This window comes from Narcine bancroftii, chromosome 3 (genome assembly GCF_036971445.1).
Source record: "Narcine bancroftii isolate sNarBan1 chromosome 3, sNarBan1.hap1, whole genome shotgun sequence".
NCBI classification, from domain to species: domain Eukaryota; kingdom Metazoa; phylum Chordata; class Chondrichthyes; order Torpediniformes; family Narcinidae; genus Narcine; species Narcine bancroftii.
Window position 1 is genome coordinate 250,776,006 of NC_091471.1, and position 17,039 is coordinate 250,793,044.

General features: G+C 44.4%; 1 protein-coding gene across 5 annotated transcripts in view; it reads right to left on the reverse strand.

Moving 5' to 3' along the window:
• Window positions 1-219: 219 nt before the first annotated feature.
• The window catches only part of map2k7 (mitogen-activated protein kinase kinase 7), an 85,542-nt gene continuing 68,722 nt past the window's right edge, over window positions 220-17,039 (reverse strand). For 2 of the 5 annotated variants that reach the window (XM_069927555.1, XM_069927553.1), the window contains 2 exons: window positions 16,674-16,715; window positions 220-11,696 (listed from right to left, as the gene is read on the reverse strand). In XM_069927555.1, the coding sequence (XP_069783656.1) occupies window positions 11,559-11,696; window positions 16,674-16,715 (180 nt within the window). In that variant the 3' untranslated portion in view covers window positions 220-11,558. The remainder of the gene's footprint in view (window positions 11,697-16,673; window positions 16,716-17,039) is intronic. The other 3 variants (XM_069927556.1, XM_069927554.1, XM_069927557.1) reach the window with 2 other exon arrangements.

Genomic DNA, 17,039 nt, shown 5'->3' on the forward strand with positions numbered 1-17,039 from the left:
CATTTCTCGCTTACAGTGAAGGATGATACAGATGGATGGCAGATGATCATTCACCATTTACTTTAAACACAAATCATTCCTCATTTATAATGAATAATAGATTATAATTCTTGGATCACAGATGATAAATCCTTGATCATTTACAAAGAATTCCAGATGTAAATGATCATGGTATATTATTTGTGATAGGTGATATATACAATAATAAATAATTCCTCATTTATTAAATAATGATTTATTAATCACATGACAAAGGATAAGATATCGGTATTTGTTTGACGGTAGAGATGAGAATCCACAATGACAACAAATCACCATTCATTACTGTGAGAGGATGTTCGATTCGTTCTGCTTTTGAAGTGTGATATCTGAGGTCTGTGGCCATGGGGGCACAATCTTTGATGGGACATCTTCAGAAAACAGACATGAACTAATTCATCTATTAATCAAATGATAGGATGGAGGTTACAGAGGAACACAGAACGACTGCACGATCCCTCTCTCACAGCCAAACATAAAAGACTGACTGGGTTGAAGGCGAAAGAGAGAATTCAGCTCTGCAAACTTTCAAAACGGTGGTTTGCAGCAGAGAGATCTGCAATGTCAATGCCGTAATGAGCTCTTCTCAAAGACCTGAGATATTCACAACATAATGGCAAAAACAGAAAGGAGACTCCATTCACTCATATACACCACACTGCTCATGTGTAACACAAAATCAATAGAAAATATTATAGCTTCTTTAAATTTTTAAAAAATAAAACATTATCCATGCAAGAATCACATAAAAAGCAATTTCCTCCCATTCTTTTTTTTTAGACATACAGCACGGTAACAGGTCCTTCTGGCCCAAGAGCCCATGCCACCCAATTACACCCAAATGACCTACAAACCCCGGTACATTTCAAACAATGGAGGAAACTAGAGAAACCCACGCAAACACGGGGAGAAAATACAAACTTCTTATCGAGAGCGCAGGAATCGAACCCCGGTCCTGATTGTTGGCGCTGTAACAGCATTGCATTAACCATACCATCATTTGACCATGCACATCCATTTCAAACAACCTCCATTCCTCTGTCACCATCAATTCCAGTCCCACCCAACCCAATTCTCATTGTCCAAGGCTTCAGCGGTCAGGGCACAGTCTCAACACATTCTGTCCCCGCTCCCTGCCCACCACTGCTTTGTCTGGAGGTGTAAATGTAAATAACAGTGAGGATTGAAATCTGAAGACAGTGGAAAGAGAAACCTGGGTTTCTCAAAAAAATCTGCAGGCATCCAGAGTTAAGATGTGGGAGTGGTGAGGGAGGAAGGGGTGGAGAGATAAGAGAAATCTGAGAGAAAAGCAGAAACTGCCAGAGGATTCAGTGACTGTGGAGAGAGAAGCAGAGGTAACATCTCAGGATGAAGGCCTCGCATCAGATCTGGAAACCGGGTGGGGGGGGGGGGGGGGGGGAGGGGAGGGGAGAGATGGAGACAAGAGAATTCTCCGAGAGGGCAGTTGAAAGCTTGTTGATCATAGCTGCCTTGTCCAAAGAAGAGGTGAGGAATTCTGGAACTGTGAGCTACCAGACCGGATAGTTGGTGTTTCAAAAATGCCCTGATATTGTGGTCAATATGAACCATTAACTTCATCCACCTCCACAACAGTTCTATTCTCTGTTAGAGTTCAAACAATTTGATACCCTAACCAAAACTCACCTGCCAAACACCTGATCACTCATTGACATTTCAGCTTAACGTGGTGCCAACAATACAGAAAGGAAAAAACTCACATATTTCATACACAAGATGAAACCTCTATTGCCTGACCTGTAAACTGGGATCAATCTAAACCAGAGGAATTTACTAAACCCTGCAGTTGCGGCTTATAACAGAAACCCATAAATTAACGTGCAATTGATATACGGTGAATTGCTAACTGCTACATTTCTGACCAATCTACAATACGCAATGCTTTGGCCATCTTTGTGTGATGTGCATACAATGTGGAAGCCACCAATGCGATCACTCCAGTTAGAAGTTAACTGCAAAGATTATAATAAAATCTTATTCAAAACAAAAATATAAAAAAATTAAAAAATGCAATAAAACTGCATTTTCTTTTTGAAGACATCCAACTGACCGAAAAATGAAACCACTTTGATAGATTTATTCCTGTTGTTATGAGCAAAAATGTGTGCGTGTGTGTGCATGTGTTCACAAGTAGGCCTGTATTCATGAGCCTGCGTGTATGTGTGTGTATGTTTGTGTTTGTGTGTGCACGTGTTCACGAGCATGTGAGTGCGGGTGTGCATGTGCGTGTTTTTGTGTGTGCACGTGCTCACGAGCATGTGCGTGTTTGTGTCTATGTGTGCGCATGTGTTCACAAGCATGTGCGTGCGTGTTTGTGTCTGTGTGCACATGTTCACAAGCATGTGTGCGTGTGTTTGTGTGTCTATGTGTGTGCACGTGTTCACGAGCATGTGCGTGCGTGCGTGCACCTTTGCAAAGTAGAAGAGGCTGCTTATCCTCCACAACAAATCAAGGCATCAAGAGGTGATTAACGAAAGGTGAAACGCTACTTCAGGAACTGCATTACCAAAAGCTGTTGGCGTGACGACTACTTCAGCAGAAAGGGCGAACAAATTAATGCAGGTCTGACACTGGGAAAATAATATTGGAATAATGATAATTTCACATGAATGAAAATAAAAAATTTGCAGATGCTGGAAATCTAAACTAAATTTAAATTTCAACCCGTCCCGCCAAATTTACATCAAATTAAATTACAAATGGCAGGAGGAAACTGGGGAAAACCCACAGACACAAGAACGTTCAAACCCTGGACATTCAGCGCAGGATTCGAACCCTGGTCCAGATCTCCGGCACTGCAAGGACGTTGTGCGAACCGCTACACCAACCATGCCATGCTAAAAACTGAAACAGAGAACGCTGGAAATAGTTGGCATTCCAGACAGCATATGGGGAGGGAATGTTCCTGACCAACCATCTTCATTCTGGTTACAAAAACAGATTCCACTTACTCTATACTTACAGCAACAACTGACCCTGGTTTATTATTGCACCACCCACTGTACTTGGGTAAGGGTCGACTTGCCGAGATAAGACCCTAAACATAATTTTTCACTGTCTCACATGATAATAAGCAATGAAATTCCTGTCAGTTCCTAAAACTCCTCCTTCCATGAGTGGCCCGATCTGCTGAGGATTTCCAACATCATGTTTTATTTGATGGCGATTTTACTACACAGCTCAGGGTGTGGGTATTGCCGCAGCGTAAACTTTTCTGAAGTTCTGCCCCAAATTCAGCATAAGTTCTCAGCGAGAATGCAGTCCATCCCTCTTCTATGGAATCCTCCCATTCGTTAATGGTGGGTTGTTTTGAACTAAATGCAAACTCAGCAGGTCGAACAGTGTACTTTATATAGCAAAGGTAAAGATAACCAACGTTTCGGGCTTGAGCCTTCATCAAGGTATGGAAAAATGTTGGCAGGTATCCAAAGAAAATGATGGGGGGGTGGAAGATGGGGCAGGGGGAGGAGCACAGTCCCATAGGCAGGAGTTAATGGGGGTTGAGGGTGGGGAGGGCACACCAGCAAACAGGGGGAGGGGGAATGGCTTTGTGAATGGAGAGGGAGAACGGGAGTGGGATGGGACAGTACACGAAGCAATGGACAGGAGTGGAGCCCAAAATTGAAGTTGTTGGCCACTGAGAGATCCCCATCACTGATGCAAACAGAGCAAAGGTGTTCAGCAAAGCGATCTCCCAGTCTGTGTCCAGTCTCAGTAGAGAAGGCCTCAATGGGTTCTCTGACGTAGAATTTTCTAGTGAATGGAGTTTGGAGTTGCCCTTCACTACACTCACTGTCCTTCTGGAGTAATGCTGGCTATCTGTCGGTGCCCCCTGCACGTGGCTTATCAGAGAGTCATATCAATGCAAACAGCCACAGATTTTTGGGTTACTCTGCCAATCACTTGGACAGGACTACCCTCATTTCCATTTCAATTGCTGCACATGACAAAAATCGGTTAATCTGAGTTCTGGTTGCCCACTGTGGGAAAGACGTCATTAAGTTGCAAGAGGTGCATGGATATTCACTGCGTGTTGCTAAAATGGTGAGCTTGACTTCAAGCGAGGGGCTCAGTAGGTTGAGTCTGTATTCCGTGGAGCATAGGATGTTGAGAGATTACCTTATCGAGGATTATAAAATCACGAGGGGCGAGGGGCATGGATAAAGTGAATGGTGATCATCTTTTTCTCAGTATAGATGATTCTAGGGCATAGATTGAAGGTGAGAGATTTAGGAAGGGTGACGGGCAACTTATTCACTCTGAGGGTGGTCTGGTTCCTGAACAAGATTTAAATTTTTATTCTTAAATTTAGACAATCAGCACGGTAAGAAGTCCTTCCAGCCCACGAGACCGTGCCGCCCAAGTACCCCAATTAACCTACAACCTCAGTACATTTTTTTGGGAAGGGTGGGAGGAAACCAGAGCACCCGGAGGAAACTCACGCAAACACAGGGAGAACGTACAAACTCCTTACAGACAGCACTGGATTCGAATTCCGGTCGCTGGTGCTGTAACAGCTTGGGGTAACTGCTACGCTAACCATGCCAGTGGGTACAATTATGACATTCTAAAGACATGGACTGATTTATGGATGTTAAGGAGATAAATGGATCAAATGGAATGGAAATGAGGGTAGTCCTGTCCAAGATAAATGGATCAATTTTGGACGAGCCCAAAATGGATGAGTTGGGCCGAGGGCCTGTGAGCCCATAATAACCTTTTCCCCCCATTGTCCACAGTATTTCAGTAGAAAGAGAGGACCCCATTTCTGTGTCTTTGTGTCAAGGCTATCATCTGATTTCATGGAGTAACAGCAATCCTATTTTGACGGTGATAAGCAGAGAAATCTACCAATCAGCAGATGGGGTCTGGCTTTCTATGGGCCAGTTCGTACACGTACACCACACACACACACACACCAATCACCACTTCCTAAATCAAGGGGATAAAGAATTGAGAATCTTTTACCAAGGATCATCTTCTTGTGCCTTGAAGTTATGTCACAGTGAAAAAAAAAATTTGCTAACTGCATATTACCAAACAGGCTTTGTAGATTATATTAACATATCGGTATATGAATATCACAGAAAGTCACTATGAGGCTTCAGCATTCACTAGTGAAAGCCTTTCAAAGGCACTATAGCAGGGTTTCTGACTGGGCAGAACCCCTTTTACACACATTCACTGGAGAACTTGATGAGAAACTGGAACAAGAGTGGCCACTGGTGCCCCATGAGACTTCCTCAGCAACATTATGGCTTATCTTCCTGTCCTGAACCACACATCCCCAGAACCTTTGAATCGAAAACAGCCTAAAAATCTAGGATCCCCTCATCTCTGGGGCGTAGGAGATCCCCTATCACACATTTAAAGGAGAAAGGAATCCAGGTTTGTAGTGACTGGGTGGGACCGCAGCTTTGACGTACTAGGTTCACTACAGTGATAGGTGAACAGACACAGGAACGAAAACCAGTGGGGCTGAGACCCTCAGCTCCCTCCAATTCACACCTGATCTCATCTCGGCATTTTTTTTGCCCAATCTCTTTGATTTGCATATAATCCAAAAATCTATCTAACTCTTTGGTGACTTAGCATCTACATCTCTCCAAAGATTCACAACCCTCTGAGAGAAGGAATTTCTCTTCTCAATCTTAAAGGAAATGTCCTTTACCATAAGACTGCATCCTCTCATTCCAGATCCCCACTTAAGTAAACTATCAAATAAGCGACTTTGCAGATTGTACCGACTGATGCATCTGTTGCAGCGAACAACCACAGATTCCCAGTAGGATTAAAGCGTCAAAACAGGCGATTCTTTTATTTTCTTTGGTGTTTTTCAGTTTCACTCAGCTAAAAGCAACAAGATTATTTTCTGAGATGAACTGCAGATAGTTTATTACAAAGTGCTCTCGCATTTAAGAGCTAGTTTGCAGAATTTCAACGGATGGTGATGACAAAAACACAAAACGTTAGCACACTGACTTCTCGTACAAGAAATCTTGAAGAATTTGGACAGGTTCATGGATTTGAGGGGCATGGAGGATTATGGCTGTGATTCAGGTCAGTGGGACTTGGGAGAATAAATAGTTTGGCATGGACTAGAAGGGCCCATCTCTACTGTATTGGCCTATGCTTCTAAATGTTCAATATGCTAACAAGGAAGTGCTCTGGATTCTGGTTCCTGAGGGAATCGAGGGATGCATTTGGGAGGAGGAAGCTGGGCTGTTGAGAAAATAAACAATGACCCGTCCATGGGGCAAGTGGGCTCCTCTTCGGCCTTGTGATGAAATTCCATCACCTTTATCTTCAAGCGGAAGCTGAATGCCTGCAAATAAATTTTAATTCAAATTTGTCTTGTGAAAGGCAATATGAAGGAGCACAGAATTCATTCTTCACCTCTCCAGTTCCTCTTCAACCTTCCCACTTGCACATCCTTTCTCACATACCTTTCCCTTTCTATTTAAAGCGTCCCAGCCCCTGAGGCCAGCACCAGGACTTTAATTGAACACTCCACCTTGTACAGCTCCCACCACAAGGACCATTGCTCTCCAGTTGCTGTGTTTATCCTTTCAGACAGAGCTGAGAAGTCATCTAATCCTCAATGTTACAGATGTCTTGCAGGTCTGAAAAGCAATCACATCTTTCCCTGCTTCATTTTCAAACTTTAAACTCTGCACATTCCTGGGGTTCCCATGAATCTCACAAGAACACAAGTCAATAGCAGTAGCAGGAGGCCACAGTCCCTCCAACCGACCCACCATTCAATACGACCATGGCCTCCTCAATCTCAACACTATCAAAGTGTGTACCTGGGGCCCATGGGCACAAAACAATCCATGCTTAACAGCCCAGACCAATCACCTCTGCATCTTCACATCCAAAAGAAGAGCAAACCCAGTCTGTTGGCTTTTGCCCACAAAATATACCTGGATTCCAGGTACTTGAGGTGTTGCACTGATTCCTCAGTTGATTGGACAGTTCCACAGGAGAAGGGGTGGCAGGGTTAGTGCAACGATGTTACAGCGCCAGCGATCTGGGTCCTAGTCCAGTGCTATCTGTAAGGGGTTTGTACATTCTCCCCGTGTCTGTATGGGTTTCCTCCCACCCTTCAAAATGTACCTGGGGTTGTAGGTGAATTGTTTGTGAAATTGGGCTCACGAGCTCGTGGGCTGGGAGGGCCTGTAACTGTGCTGCATGTCTTAATTTAATTTTAAATTTAAAAACAAGGGATGGGAAATGGTGTGTGTCACCAAATATGCACCTGACCTCTGGGTTTGCTTCAATGTAATGTTATATTTACTCAATATCTGACAAATTCTTTGAGTCTTCTCTTTTTCAATCAACTGCACAGGGAGTACTCTGATGCTCAGTCTGGTCCATGTGATATTCATCCACATCAAAGGCAGGTTCGATGCAGAACATGCATCCCGGGCTGAGATTACTGCCATGTGCTGCGGTTTCAACTTGTGGTCCCCAAAAGATCAGCTTTTCCATTGGGATGTAATGCAATTGGCTATTTGCAACCTGTTCCTCACAGACTTCCTGCAGAAATGTCACAAATTAGATAAAAGCCTACAGAAATGCTGGAGAAACTCAAGCTGGTCTCACAGCGCCCATAGGAGGGTAAAGATAAGGGTGTTTCAGGCTTGAGCCCTTCTAAGAAAGAAACGCCAGTACTATCTATATCTTTACCTCCTATGGATGCTACCAGACCGGCTGAGTTCCTCCAACATTTCTATGTGTCTTTACTACAATGACAGAGCCTGCAGACGTTCGTGTTTTACTCAGACTTGAATTAGATGGGCTGAATGGCCTCTTCCTATACCAAACTCTCCATCTTCAAATAATGTACAGCCACCCTACAGATCTCAGTCTTGGAATACCACTGTCAGAAGAAGTGTCAGACCAGGGAACTCGGTTTCAAGTTATGGTTTCATTCTGAAGGCAGACTGCTCTGTAATATTTTGAGATATTGCCCCGGATATCTCTCTCCTTCTTCTAGGTTTAGATTGCAGTTCAATGGTTTTGCTGATCTGATTTCAACACTGGAGAACAGAATATTCCGGCAATTATTCATCTCTGTAGAACAATCCAGTCAGTCTGATTCTCTTCTCATTGCTTTGTACGCTACTTGGGTTAGTGGACTCCTGAGATTTCAAGCACTCCAACGGTCTCTTGTGTCCTTGTCCTGAAGGTTGCCATCTGGGTGGATTCAGACAGACATATGGTCAGTTGATTAGAGCGCGAGTGCCATCCTCTAGTGCAGATAACGCCATCTGACTGCTCACAAAGAACCTTAGAATTTTCAGATAATGGAAACTTCTTGATACAAAGCAGAGACTTTCAGAAAGCATGATCTGAAGCACAATGCCATTTTATAAAGATGCTCATTTTTCTTTACAGGATGATCTAGATCATCCAAAATGTAAAGCCATGGAGTGATGAGCCTTTCATCCAGCTTTCTCTCTCTCTTCCCTTTTCCCTCTGTCTCCTTTCAGAGCCAAAATCAATTCCATCCTTTCCTCTCATCATATCCATCTCATCATTTGGTCTGGACTCCACCCCAACCCCCCCACCCCACCCCCATACCCGCTATTCTTCAGTCTTTATTCAGATGTCTTCCTGTTCTTTGCTTATGCTTGAAAGAATGGCTCAAACCGGAAACGACAGTATCTTTATCTCCTGTGTACGCTGTGAGACCGGCTGAGTTTCTCCAGCACTTCTGTGCATTTTCACTGTTGCAATATTCCCAAGGTATTCTGAATGCAAGAGAGTTTGTGGATTTGGGTGGCATTGTGATTGGATTCTGAGAATTTCTGGATTGCTCTGCATTTCTAAGAGTAGAACTTTTCCAACAAGGCATTTTCAAATATAGCTATATGTCTGAATTGATCTAAACTAAACACATATTTGTTCCTGAGAGTATCTTTAAAAGCTCTTTACTGTAATCCTTTCTTGCCATCTGCTTCCAGGATTGAATTAATTTTATTAATAATTTCAAGGTTATATTCTTCTGTCTGTTTTATAACTCATTGTAATATTTAAATTTAACATAGAGCACAGCAAGAGGCCCTTTTGGCCCACAAGCCCAAGCCATCGAAATACATCCGACTGACCTACAACTCCCGTACGTTTTGAATGGAGGGAGGAAACTAGAGCCCCAGGGAAAACCCACGCAGACTTGTGGAGATTGTACAAACTCCTTACAGGCAGCATCGGTCCCAACTGCTGGTGCTGTAACAGTGTGGCACTAGCAACTACGCCAATCACGCCAGTGGGCCAGTCAAAGCAGCCGCTTACCACTGTTAACAACCAAACAGCCTTCCCAAATCATCTCGCCTCCTTTGTCTACTGCTCTCACTCTCCCCCTTCCCTCTCAATGAGACCTAATAAACACCATCAGCTTCATCGCACCTATACTGCGACTCCCCTTTCTAAACTAATTCCACAGCCTAATCCTTCAAAATTGCATCCAAATGTAAGCCAGATGTTCAGCTTCCGCTGAGAGGAGAGGGACAGTGCACTATATCCAGTTAAAAAGAAATAGTTGCCCACAGGGAAAAGAGACACTGTTTAAATGCTCTCATTTTAGTCAAATATTTAAATTTTTTTTAATCCACAGGAGTGAGTGAAGAAACCAAGCTTCACGGGCGTGGAGAAAAGACCACAATAGGATTGGTCAGATAGGATAGGGTTTGAGGGATCTGGGCCAAACAAAGGCAGGTGGGATTAGTGTGGGTGGGACATTTTGGTCCCAAGGGCCCGTTCCCACGCTGGGTGACTCTTTGACTCCAGAACCGCAAAGCCTGAACATTAAATGTTTCTTTGCTTATAATGAACCTGTGCTCAAAACATATGATGACTCAGGTGGGTGATATTCTATAAAGTTCTTTGCTCGCTGGGTGCTTCCCCCACGATCCCTGATCTGGGTGGGGCTCTGCACAGGGAGCACAATGTTACACCAAGTGCTTTCAGAAACATTACTAACAGACGTGATCCAAATCTTCGAAGTTACAACATGCAATGCATAAGCACATGCTAATTTTGGCATGTTGGATGTAAAATAAAGATCGGTTTAAGATTAGTTCATAATATCAGTACAAATCAGGGTTTGTGCCAGCATCGATTGCTTTCAATGTGAAGGATTATGCAATTTAATTATTAAATAAAAGCCTCAAAGCATTAAAAAAAAAGCTAAAGTCTTGCTCTACAGAGTGCGGTGTTCACTGAATGGTGGACGCTACCTGCCCATGGCACCAGCTTTCTTTTATTTCTCTTCACTCAACGAAGAGTTGAGGAGGCCAGCCTTCGACCAGCCCCATTCCGCCACCCTCTGGCAAGTCACTGATCGGATACTTTTCCTCACAGCGTGATCCGATCACCAGAGAAACGAGATCCTGCAAATGCCAAAACCAGGGGTTCACTGGCAGAAAATGCAAGAGGCAGGTGTAGAGAAAGCACAAGCAGAGGCTTGTCAGATTCAGAATCAAATGCAGTTTATAAAATGCCACCCATTGGGCTTGATGTATCCTGCATCACTGACCTCAAGGAAGGCAGACAGCAACTGTGAGAGTGACAGAATCACCCATGCACTGGCACCCGTACGTACACCAACAACTAATGCAGTATTATATAAAAGAAATTGCCAGCACAAGTGCGATTGCAGGTTGCAGCAACACTGACAGTCACTCAGAATCATTCTTTGCATCTGGAGGTTGTTGACTAATCCACTGGGAATCTGACCGTCTCACCCAGTGAGTGACCTCGATTACAGGCACTGGGTGTGCATCGTAACACACTGCATCAAAGCTACTTCCAAGAGAAAAAAACAACCAAGCCAACCGTCTTGGTGCATCCTGCCAGACTTTCACTTCAAGACTCATTCTGAAAGCCCTGTCTGATCTAAACCTTTTCCAAAAAGGTTTTTTGTAAGTAATTGTTTGAAATAAAGCAGCAGTTTCTCATGCGTTTGAAACACACTAGACTATTGTAATAACACAGGTGCCTGCACACTAATACATTGAGAGTTCACATCAGCTACACTTTCATATTTAATAAATTAGGTAAAATCCTTTGTTTCGATCACAGTGCATTAACCCGGTAGGTATTTAAACGCAATATATAAAGTTGCAATTCCTCTGCAGTGTGCAATGACCATTCGTCCCCTAAGGAGAGAGTAACGGGGAGAGGCAGAGGTTCACGGCAGCAGGTGAGCTTTTCACAGTAACAGTGAAACAAACCATAGTCCAATATGTGGTCTGCCACACCTCTCCTTGCTTGCTTTCCACAGACTGAGAGTATCTTCACACACGCAACAACCCACACTCCTGAGTCAATCAAAAAGAACACAACACTAGACAGAAAAACCATGGATAGACTATGTACAATTCGGTCTCAGGAGCTCTGCCTGATGATGCGGGTGTTGGTGGTGACTTGCCGACACTCCTTCCTCCCCACGGCTTGAGTTCCCACTCTGCTGGCTACCTGGTGAAGATGGGGAGATGCTGCTGGCTAAGGATGTTGCTTGATCGTGGGGATTCAGTCTTTGCCATAACCTCTTTAAACCATGAAGCTACATCCACTTCTAATGTCTCGTAACGTTTAATAAAATTGTGTTCCTGCAGTGAGAGAGAAAGCGAAATTAGGACATGATAATCTATAACCTCTTCCAGTCTGTACTAACAATAACTTCTTACCCAATGTCACCAAAACCAAAGAACTGATAGTGGACTTTAGGAAGGGAAATCAGAGGTATACAATCCAGTGATTATTGGGGAATCAGAGAGGGAACCAACTTTAAATTCCTGGGAGTCACTACCTTGGAGAACCTGCCCTGGACTCAACACACTAATGACATTGTGAAGAAGGCACATCAGCGCCTCTACTTCCTCAGGAGTTTGCGGAGGTTCAGTATGTCATTGGAAACCTTGACAACAGATGTGTAGTCGAGCGTGTGCTGACCAGCTGCATCATGGCCTGATATGGGGGCTGCAATTCCTCCGAGCGAAAAAATCCTGCAAAAGGTGGCGGACACAGCCCAGGACATCACTGGCAAAACATCCCCCCACCATCCAGTACATCTACAGGGAACACTGCCATCAGAGGGCAGCAGCAATCATCAAAGATCCACATCACCCAGCACACGCTCTGTTCTCGCTGCTCCCATAAGGAAAGAGGCACTGGTGCCACAAGACTCATACCTCCATGTTCAGGAATCATTGCTACCTCTCCCTCATCAGTCTCATTCAGAGATTCATCTAAGGACTACTATTTTGCTCATTATTTATTACAGTATATTTATACTTCTGCATTTGCATAGTTCGTTTACAGTTTTTCTTTCATTGAGAACCATTTACTGTTACGGGTCATTAGAAATTTTGCTTGGGATGCAGAGATAGAATCTCAGGGCTAGATGTGATGCTATGCATGTACTCTGACAACAACATTAAACTTTGAACTGCAGAGGCATATAGTGAAGTGGCTTTGGCCAAGGAATTGAGTAGGCAGTTACCAAGTTCTGCAGTAGCAGGAGAGAAAAATGCACCCAGTGAGCAAAGCACTTTATAGAAGGTCGACCCACCCTTAAGTTTTATTCCTGAATCATCATCTGCAAATTTGTCCACTTGCACTTTTTTAAGTATTTTATTTAAAAATTTTCCAAACATGTATGATCAAATCCAACATATTAATACAAAATAAAAATAACAATCTAAAACTACATACATGATGGTATATAGCTCCCCCCCCACCTCAGAATAATCAGTATGAGAATAAAATAGAATTATATATAAATTTAAACCTAATATTTGGTTATACAGGTGCCAAATTTGTAAAAACAAAGCATATTTATTTCTTAAACTATATGTAATTTTTTTCTAAAGGAATACAACTTTGAATTTCTACATTCTATTGAGCCATACTCAAATGCATATCCCATTTCCAACACCTTTCTCGAACTAAAGATGCATCACAATGTGCAGGCGACGGGACCTCCCCATCCAGGCAGTGGTAAGCAGCGTTCAGCTGTCAGGAATGGCAGGCCATCATCTCTGACTTTCCACCAAGAACCCCAGCTCGGGAAGCTCCACATTGTCGGGGCCAAAGCTGCTCACTCTGTTCGGTAAACCAGCCCACCACCCACTCCACAACCTGTGAATGTAGGCTCCTGCATGACTTCTCAGTAATAATCAAACTGATGACACCATTTCTGTGAGCTGCAAGCAACGTCCATCTGTTCCATGAAATGTTTCATTGTTGATGGTGCCTTCCCCAATTCTTACACCTGAAATGTTCGCTGTGCATTTCATTGCAACAAGCCCCAAGCTTCTCATACCTCCAAATTGTGAGGGTGAGTACCTGCTTTCACTAGCCCCAGGCAGTGCGGACCTAATTACAATCATCCTCGGGTGAAAGCAACCCTTTATTGGTTCCCCCCTCAAACCTCTTGCTCCTCACCTTAATCCTTTGCTGTCTAGTCTGCCAGGGGAAAGATTCATCAATCTCTGCTCTGTCTATGCATCTCATAATTTTGTGCACCTCTGTCTTCAGCCTCTTCTGTTCCAAGGAAAACATACACATTTTGCAGTACACAAATGTGCTAGAGAAACTTAGGTCTTGCAGCATCCACAGGAAGTAAAGGGTAACCAACGTTTCGGGCCTGGGGCCGTGGAATTTCTTGTTTAGCACACCACGCCCATCAGACTTTGCTCCCAACTTTCTATCCCTGGTGGTTATCCTGTTGCCTGTGGAAGTTTATCAATGGCGACATGACATCCATTTGAACATACCTCCACACTTGTGCTTAGTTCAAATGCACCTTGATTTCACAAAGTGCTTAGCAGTATACAAAGGGAAGTCTGTGTTACTTTGAGGTTTCATTTTCCTACCCCCTACCCCCATCCACTCTGACCCAATTGTTCACAAAACTAGAAACAGAGTTTCCTGAAATTCTGCTCCCACTTCCCCACAATCTCTGACAGCCACTCAAGTCCTTAAGCTTCAATCATTTTTAGGACTATCTTTTTATAAATTGTAATCTCTGCTTTCTTAAACATACTGCTATGTTTGACACTTGATATTTATCCACCTCCAAAGCACAAGGCCATAAGACCCTAAGGTATAGAAGCAGAAATAGGCCATTCAGCCCACTGAGCCTGTCCTGTCATTCAATCATGAGGTGATCCATTCTCCCATTCAGCCCCGCTGTCCAGCCTTCTCCCCATAACCTTTAATCCCTGGCTAAACAAGAACCTATAAATCAATATCAAGCCAAATGTAGCAATTCTGCCTTTCATCCACCTCATCACATTCACACATCCCAACGTCGACTGTAACCAACATACAATGTTGAAAATCTGAAATAAAGATAAAACAGTGCAAATACTTGCAGTCAAAATGCATCCAGAGAGAGAAAAAGTGTTCACATTCCAGGTTGATGATCTCACCACTCCGGGTGACAACCACACTAATCTCTTCCTCAAAATGAACTGGTGTTTTATCACGTGCTGAGCATAACAGATGGAATACAATGGGGAGACCAAAGAGTGCTGGTATTCAAAGAGTCCTGGCTGTCCTTGGACTTGAAGAAAGGCAACATACAGGTGAGGACAAGTGGAAGGTTAGTCATTATGACAGGAGTTGGAAAGACTTACTGCAGTTGTAGAGGGGCTTGATTGGACAGGACCTAACACACTGTGAACCGTTTTGGACTTCTGAAAGTATCTGCACGCCATAGAGAGAGTGCAACAAGAGTAGACTAGTTTGATTGCAGGAAAGGTGGGAATGCTGCATGGAGAAAGATTGAGTGGATAGGGATGATATTCTCATCAATTAGAATCATTCACGGAGATTGCTTCAAAGCATGCAGAATTTGTAGAGGCTTGGTTAGGCTCAATATCCTGGCTGAGGAGCCTGGTTGGGGATACAGTTCAAGAATAAGGGCTTTTAGGACTGAGGTGAAAATCAATTTCTTCCTTCATTTGGCACTTTCAAGGCCAGAGGCTGTGTTCAGTCTCAGAGCTGAGATCAACAGATTACTGATCTCAAGAGATGTAGTGATGGAGATGGAAGTGGCACTGAGGTGGAAGATTGGCCATGATTGTGATGAATGGTGAATCAGGCTTGAAGGGTTCCGGTTTCTCACCTTCTCCTCACTCCTGTTTCTGATCTCACTTTCTGTAGAGATTCTCTTTAGCCGGCAAATTTATTTAAATTAAAAATTTTTATATTGTGGCGGCCCGCTACCCGGTCAGTAGGCATCCCAGCGCAAAAGATGGCATCCGAATGCGGCGATCTGCAAGGGCCATGCCAGCTAAATCGGCTTTCTTCATGGGTTGTAGACACCAGTGGGAACGCAGGCCTATCAGAGTCGGTATCCCAGTGATGTCATTTCTGCTGGAAGCGCCGTGACAACTAGGCAGGGCCAATCATCAGTAAATCAGTATCGACTGTACCTACCTTGTGCCAGTTCTTGCTTTCACGCGTTGTCGTAGCACGTGCTACATTGGTGACCCCGACTAGTCCAAATGGCGCTTTGGACCCGACGATGGTAGACTGTCTCACAAGGTGGTCAAAGGCAGTCAGTCCCGATAGCAGACACCTCAACAGAAGCCTGCACCAGACCCCTAATAAACACGTGTGGCTTGGTTCGGAGTCCCGTTGAACCTGACATCAGCCAGGGATGCATAATTCACCTCCAGGGCTCTGGGCGGCCTTAGCCAGCCTCCTGGGAACTCAACTCTATCACCCCAGGCATACCATCCGCAGGCCAACAGGTTGGTGGAGAGGTTCCATAGGCACCTCAAAGCAGCGGTAATGGCCCGACTCAAAGGTCTGAACTGGGTTGACGAATTGCCATGGATCCTACTGGAGATCTATGCCTTGGCAGTGGAGATGGTGTACGGAGCATCCCTGGTCATCACCGGGGAATTCTTGGCCACCATAAGGGAAACGGTTGAACCACCTGCGGCAGCCCTCGAGAGACTGAGGGAACAATTGGGCACACTGGCCCCGGCACAGCCGTCATTGGACAGCCAGCCCAAGATGTTCATCCCCGGGGATCTGAGAAGCTGCACTTACGTCTTCGTGCGACAAGAGGTGCACCAGGGGCCACTACAGCGGCCATATGTGGGGCCCTACCAGGTGGTCAGGCATAACGGAGCTACATGTGTGCTAGACATCAGCGGCAAGGAGGAAACATTTACTACTGACCATCTCAAATCAGTACATTTGGACACCAGCCAGCCGATCACCCCACCATCTCCACAGCGCAGAGGGAGGCTGCCCAAAACCAAAGACAGCACCCAGATCGCTGGTTCTGGTGGGGGGGGGGGTGTTATGTGGTGGCCCACCATCGCAGGTGTCCCGGAACACAAGATGGTGTGTGGATACAGTGATCCTGCAAGGGCCATGATGGGCTTTCTTCATGGGCTGCAGGCCGCACGGTGGGAAACAGTGAGCACTGGCGGGAATGCCAGCCTATCAGCGGTCAGCACACCAGTGACATCATTTCTGCCGGAAGTAACAGGACAACTAAGCCCAGTGGGCCTATATAAGGCAGGGCCAACTGTCAATAAATCAGTTTCGACTGTACTCACCTCGTGTAAGTGTCTTGGTTTCACCCACTGCCATAGCATGCACTACAATATTGAAATTAAATTTTAAATTTAGACATACAACACAGTAACCGGTCCTTCCAGCCTGTGCTCCTCAATTACACCCAAAACCCCTAGTACGTTTTGAAGGGTGGGAGGAAACTGGAGCCCCAGGGAAAACCCACGCAGACACAGGAGAATGTATAAACTCCTTATAGACACGTGGGATTCGAACTCTGGTCACTAGTGCTGTTACCACTGCAATAACCGTGTCCCAACTATATCTTCTCATTTATATTACTTCAGATAAGATCATGACTCACATAAAGCATCACATTTGACCAACTTTCCCCTCTTACTGCAATATAT